Here is a 7213-nt window from a genome sequence, read left to right as displayed (position 1 = left end):
ATGAGTAAAGGCAAGGTTGAGATTAATGCAACCATCATTAAGGCAAGGTTGGAGGAGGAAGTGGGAGAGGTGCTATTTTTGGAGAATAAAAAGAAATGTGATTTATAAAATATTAGAGGTTACAATATGTAAGCCAAGATATGATAGTATCTAACTAAGATATTAGAATAGAGATACAACAAAATTACAAATCATAAAATTTAATTCAAATGTAATAGTATTATTTATCTTTTTATTCTTTTTATAGGAAACAATAAGGACTATTTTTTTTTATTGTAATTGTAAAAAATATAGATACATTTTCTGATGTATTAATCACTTAATTTTTTATACTCTTATTTTATTATAAAATTTATGTTAACAAGGGATTTACTCATTTAATATATTAAGCTACTTATTCAGTTATTTAATATGAATATTTTTAGAATAAAATATAAATTCATGATATATATTTAATTTTCCCTAATTTTAAAGAATTAATAATTTATTTCTTATAAAAAGGAAGATATCAAATATTAAAAGTATGTTTGATTTTATTTTTAAAAACTAAAAACTATTTTTTTTTATTTTTAAAAAGTAAATCAAACATGCTCTAAACTTCTATTTTCTTTAATCATGTTAATTAGTGTTAAAATTGTAGTTGTGTGTATAGAAAACAATTTATTAAAAAAGATAAAATCCATTTTATGATCTTTATATCTAAAAAACTATTAATTTTTAACTATCAACAAAGAGAAATCATTAATGCACACCAAGAAAATAATTTTACAGTTGAACTAATAAATTCCAATATTAAACTTTCAGATAAATGGCAAATAGGAAAAATGCTATATCCAGTAATTGAATTTATTGGATTTATGAATTAGTAACGTATACAAGTGTCATCTCCAAACCCTTACCACGCATTACACTTTTTCATAATAAATGAAAAATCAGAGTACTAGAGTTTTTTTTTTTTAATAAATAAAGGAAATACTTGTATTTTGTTTCAATAAAGGTAGAATATGACTTTTTTTACAAACATTCCGCTTATTAATAATAATAATAATTAGCTATTCATTTTTTATTAAAATTATGAAATACTATTTATATATATAATTCCATTTATAAACAAATTTTCAGCATATATTATAAAATTATGGGAAGTATATTTTTTAAATTAACGAATTCGTAAAGTGAGGTGGTCTACAAGAATTGTTTAAGCCCAAACTTTTGCGGCTGTTAAGACCTTAAAAAAATCTTAATATTATACGAAATTACGGATAAGTGTGGCTGCAATTATAATGGTATAAAGACTAGTAATTTGAAACCTTGTTTCGGTCCTTATAAACCACACATGGTCTGATGTATTTTGGACTAGGTAAAAGAAGATTTGATGATTTCGGTAATCGTAGAAATTCTGTATTCTTTTGTGCTAGTTGATTGAGGTGAAACTAGGCTTGGCTCTAGTGCTAATTGCAGTATTAAGGATAAATTGGGTAATTAACTATTTCGAGTTTCATTGTTGCAAAGACGTGTTTCTGACGTTGGGTTTTCTCTTGGGTATTTTCGTTTGAGGTCTAGCTGGATTCGAATATTGGATTTTACGTCCTGTAATGCCAAATTTAGTTTCTTTCAGCTTCTTTTTTGTCCTTGCAACTTGCGAAAAAAAATTTAATGCTCCAAACCAAACTGTGTGGACGAATCTTGCAAGGAAGGAAACTATAATTTTATCTCTTGTACTTTATTTGTTCACACATTTTTTGAAAGAAAAGTTGATATCTGACGTTGGTAACGATTCTCGTTTGAAGTTGTATGGAATCAAAGGGATTTTTTTTTCAGTCGTACAACCTTAAGGAATTTTAAATTATGGGTTTTGGCATTTATTAAGATGAAAGCATTACAGATGCGCCTAATTGCCCATCCCTGTAGACACGAGTGGTCGAAAGTTGGAATTTTAAACACTATCTAAAACTTTCCCTTTCTTTTCTCCATAGCAGGATTTGACCTATTCTCTGTGTATCCATGATATAGATGAGTGGGAGAGAGAGGGAGAGAAAGAGAGTATTAACATCTATCCTTCAAGTTACTGGTTAAAATGTTCAAAATGAAGTTTTTATTAAAAAAAAAAATATTATCAATGTATCTCATAATTTTTTATGACTCTTACAGTGATTTTTAACAAAATATTCTATTTATTAATTCTTTAATTAATGCTTTAAAGCACTAGTTATCGGGATCCACATATTATACATAAATTAATTAAATTTCTTATATCTTTTTCATTGCAAAAGGAAGTAATTTGAATCAAACAAATGATAATACAATAACAAGCATTATCTTTGCCTCTTTCTTGCTTAATATTTTACCTTGAAATAGGGCCAAGCGACATGAACATAAAAAGAAAGTACCACTCAATGCTTAGCCGGACATTTTGCGCTTTAAATACGACAAATTTCCTCAAAGTTCTAAAAATCCTTAAGTTTCTTAAATATTTAATAATAAAAAAAAAAACTCAACTCTTTCACCAAGTTGAGACGGGTTACCAAGTAATAGTAGTCGAGTCATTGAAACCACCACACCGTGGCTAGGAAGCACCATGAATGTTTTTTAGGTCTAACCTATAAAAGCACCAAACTCTCTAATTTCCGTTTCTTCACTACTTCGAATGCAACCACTAAAATTAGCATGCGGAAAGGAGGTATTTGAAAATTATAAATAATATTTTTTGGATCAAATACTTCCATGTGCGTTGCACATAAACAGCGCTCAAGTTCAACAAAAGCAGGCCATCTAAACAGAATGAAGTGGACAATCCTCACAAAACACGTTAAAATCGGGTAAAATTCTTACTTCAAGGCGAATACAAATAAAGGTCACACCTTCACATCCTAAAAATATCAGCGACATCAAGTCTGGTAAAGGGAATATAATCTCAATATTCCAATTGCATATGAGGGAAATTCAGAAACGAGTACAAATGGAAGGACAAACTAAAATAAGCCCAGTACATCTAGAATTCATAACAAAGACCATGAATGCCCAAAATCTCAGAAGCATCGAGATTAGCAATCAGCACCTTCTCCTTTTAAAAACATTACAGAAGGGAAGTTCAATAACTAATTAGTAGTATAATATTTTACTGCTGTTCACCGTCACCTTTGGGTGCAGCTTCTTTAATTTCATCTGCACCGTCATCCTGAAACCCCAACAAAGTTACACCAAAATCAATTAACAGATTTCTAAAGATAATGATGAAGCGATAAGAAGATAAAAAAATATATGGTGACTAGCAGGAAATCCTCTTTTGTACCACTAAAGGGAACACACCTTTAGGTGTTTCTTTTGTAATAAGGGTGTATTTTTGTAATGCATGTATACAGAAAAGATAAGAAGTATGAGAAAAATAAAAAATAATTATTACAAAATTAGGTCTCCCTCCCTCCCAAAAAGCAATTATTAGAAAACAACGATATATGGTGTGAAAAAATGGTGTCAATTTTTATTGGTTGCAATAGCGGAACTGGTGAAAAACTAAAAAGCCATACCTGCATGTCAGAGGTCCAAAGGGTGAGGTTATCACGGAGAAGTTGCATGATCAAAGTGCTGTCCTTGTACGACTCCTCTCCCAATGTGTCCAATTCAGCAATGGCCTCATCAAAAGCCTAGTGAATATCAAAATAAAGAGAATTATTCATGATTACATACCATTTTAGGAGTACAAATTTATCAATGAAAAATCATTATACATTCCTGTTTAGACACCAGAACCCAGCAACAAGGTTACTTCAACATAATTAAGTTATGAAACTACAATATGCAGTTGTTGCAATGATAATCTTGTTTTTCTCGCAGGAAATACCACAATTAATCGAATTAGCATTCATTTAAAACAAAACCAATTTCTCAAAAACTAACCTGTTTTGCAAGGTTGCAAGCCCGATCAGGTGAGTTCAGAATCTCATAGTAGAACACAGAGAAATTCAGAGCAAGACCTAGCCTGATAGGATGCGTCGGAGGCAGCTCAGAATTCGCAATGTCCTGCACACTCGGTCAAATAAAAAAAATCAGAAAACGACTGCGCACAGAATCCACCATTCAAAATCAAAGCGAATAATTCCAACTAAAGAAAATCTCCAATTCTAGAAAGCCACAGATCAATCGCAAGATACAAGAAATTGAAAAAAAAACAGAAACGGTTCAAACAAAACAAAGGAAGAAACATCTCCACCGCAGAAACACAATCCTGAAATGGTAAACGAAACTCGCACACAAATTAATCCACTGATTCAATATTTTCAATTTTAAAACCACTAATTCCCCATTTTCATCTTCCTTCATTTTCAAAATCGCTGTTATAGTCATACAGATTCCGTTCTTCCAATCTAAAATTCACTAAATCAAGCGCTCGTGTGAAAATAAACACACAGAACACGTAAAAATTACGAATAAGGCGAGTAAAGCAAACAAATATGAAACGCAAAAAAAGAGAAAATCATAAAAATACCAAACCTGAGCGGATTTGTAGGCGGAGAGAGTGCTCTCCGCAGCCTCTTTGCGGTCGCCGCCGGTCTTGAACTCGGCGAGGTACCTGTGGTAATCGCCTTTCATCTTGAGGTAGAAAACCTTGGAATCACCGGCGGAAGCGGAAGGAATGAGGCGCGAGTCGAGGAGCTTGAGGATTCCGTCGCAGATGTTGGAGAGTTCGCCTTCGATCTTGGATCGGTAGTCACGGATAACGGTGACGTGGTCCTCGTTGCCTCTACTCTCCTCCTTCTGCTCGATGGAGGAGATTATACGCCAGGAAGCGCGTCGCGCGCCGATGACGTTTTTGTAAGCGACGGAGAGGAGGTTCCTCTCTTCAACACTGAGTTCCTCGTTCTCGACGGCGGTGGAGACCTTCTCCATGAACTCCACCATCTCCTCGTAGCGCTCGGCTTGCTCCGCTAGCTTGGCCATGTACACGAACTCTTCGCGTGGAGTGGCAGCGCTCGCCATTGCGGAATCGGAGCGAGATCTGGTCGCAGATCAGAGAGAGAGAAAGAGAGAGAGAGAGTGGGAAGTAGAGAGAGAGAGAAAGAGAGACAACAAAGGGGGTGGAAGGGATTCGCAGCAACAAATAGTGGCTTCGGTTAACTATTTTTTTTGTGGGGTAACCGAAAGCTTTGGATTTGTTCGTGCTGAGCTTCTGTTTCTGCCACCCATGATTGCGTTTTCAGGGGGACTTATTTTGGCCTAGTACATTCTCCTCCCTTGGATCTCTTTTCCTCACACAAAAATAGCCTCCCTTTATTCATTTCTTTTCTTCTTGTTTCTGCCTGCTTTTCTATTTTTATATTCTTTTTCTTGTTTAGCAAATTATTTTTTTATTAATTATTATATCACTTATGCATTGTACAGTTAAGTTAAATTAAAAATAATGGAAAATATAAATGTGTTAAAATTTATATGAGGAGATATTATTATAAAAATAAAATAAAATAAAACAAAATAAAAATATATTTGTTATGACAAAATGATTTGTCATTAAATGGTATAAATTGTTCAAATAAAACATAAAAATATTAACGGTTATAATGTAATTATTAAAATAATTATATTAAACAATATTAAATTTTTTCAAAATATATGATAAATTGTTTTTTTTATTCATATACGAAATTATTGGTAATATATAAATTCGTGTGTGTAATCAAAATTATTTTTTAAAATTTTACTTGATTATTTTTTACAATATTTTAGTTACATTATTTTTAATTTGAACAATGCAAGTATAATTTAATTATACCATCTATTTGATTTCTTTATACTTTTAAGTAATACCTTATGAATACTTATTTTTAAATATTTATGATTAAGTACATTATATATATATATATATATATATATATATAAATATATAAAATTTAATATTGATTTGTTTTCTTGTTGTTTCTGCTTTGCTTTTCTACTTTTGTATTCTACCTTTTTTTATTTTTATTTATTATATCATTTATGCATATGCATTGTAAAGCTAAGTTACATTAAAGATGATAAAAAAATATAAATATATTAAATTATATATTTTAAATTCCGTTGAGGAGATATTATTATAATAAAATATAAAATAAAAATATATCTGTTATAAGAAAATAATTTATCAATAAATAGACATAAATTGTTAAAATAAAATATAAAAGTATTTATACTTATAAAATTATATTAAATGAATTTGTCTTAATATATAATAAATAATTTTTCTATTCATATATTTAATTGCTAGTAACATATAAAATTTTGAGTGAAAACTAAATTAATTTAACTTATAATTTTCCTTGATTAATTTTGATGATAGTATACTTACATGATTTTGATTAATTTTTGGTATTTCACAAAGTACAGAGCAATCATGATCATACATGTATTCTTACGATTGCATAATATGTGTAAGCAATCTAAAATTGCATAATACTATTACAATATATTGTCCTAATTTTGTCATCGGGGATATTTTTCTATCTTTAATTGTTTGAAAGAAAATAAAAATTAAAAAGACAATTGTATACAGATTAATAATAAATTTTTAAAAAAATACATAGAACATAATAATAATAATAACAATAACATTAATAAAAATAACAATGATAATAAGTATAAAATAAAGATGAAATTTGATTATAGCGTCGGAATCTTGAAGTTGATTGTAGTGTTTTGACAGGGTGTATATTTGCGTATGCTTATAAATGGATGAGCATAGTGCACCGTACAAAACACATTAAAGAACCCAAGCTTTGAATTCAACCAAGTAAGAAAGAAAAGATAATATTACTCAAGAATTTGCTTCAAATTGACGCTTGATCCGTTTGTTGAGTGTAACCTTCAAAACGTTTGCTTTTCCCGTCTCTTATTTCAAATTTTGTTCACTATTCTTCCAAATTTTGAGTGCTCTCAATGTTATTGTGAATTCTATTAATTATTCTCTCCTTTTAATTTGTACATTGCTTTTCCCTTCATTTACACGAAAATCACTTGTCATCCCTTAATTCTAGCAAGCTGTTGAAGGAGTAGTTTGAGCAAGGTAATGGAATATGACAACTGATTTTTGTTTTGCCTTTTATGTTTAATATAATGTTATAATTCGGAACAAACAGAGAACAATAAAATACATAAACACAATATTGACAGAAGTATTAAGAAAAGACGTAAATAATTAGAGATTAAAACTAAATAAAGTAAAAAAATAATAAAGATAAGA

The 7213-nt window shown here is 30.1% G+C and overlaps 1 protein-coding gene across 1 annotated transcript; it reads right to left on the bottom strand.

Annotated features, from left to right (window-relative positions):
• Nucleotides 1-2781: 2781 nt before the first annotated feature.
• Nucleotides 2782-5241, bottom strand: LOC113848429 (14-3-3-like protein). The gene is made up of 4 exons (XM_027477936.1): nt 4492-5241; nt 3898-4020; nt 3528-3644; nt 2782-3178 (listed from the first exon to the last, which is right to left on the bottom strand). Exons 1-4 carry the CDS (start codon nt 4975-4977, stop codon nt 3119-3121), a joined length of 786 nt encoding a protein of 261 aa, XP_027333737.1. The 5' UTR covers nt 4978-5241; the 3' UTR covers nt 2782-3118.
• Nucleotides 5242-7213: the final 1972 nt, after the last annotated feature.

The sequence above is a fragment of the Abrus precatorius genome, unplaced genomic scaffold (genome assembly GCF_003935025.1).
Source record: "Abrus precatorius isolate BTA unplaced genomic scaffold, Abrus_2018 Scaffold8, whole genome shotgun sequence".
Taxonomy (NCBI): Eukaryota; Viridiplantae; Streptophyta; class Magnoliopsida; order Fabales; family Fabaceae; genus Abrus; species Abrus precatorius.
Note: the sequence above shows the minus strand (reverse complement) of the source record. Positions and strands in the feature narration are given on the sequence as shown.

Excerpts from the sequence above, each read along its gene's own strand:
- LOC113848429 (XM_027477936.1), bottom strand. The coding sequence starts at position 4,977 with ATGGCGAGCGCTGCCACTCCACGCGAAGAGTTCGTGTACATGGCCAAG. Across the intron at positions 4,021-4,491 it reads CCGCCTACAAATCCGCTCAG|GACATTGCGAATTCTGAGCT; the intron begins GTTTGGTATTTT and ends CCGAGTGTGCAG. Across the intron at positions 3,645-3,897 it reads CTTGCAACCTTGCAAAACAG|GCTTTTGATGAGGCCATTGC; the intron begins GTTAGTTTTTGA and ends GATATTCACTAG.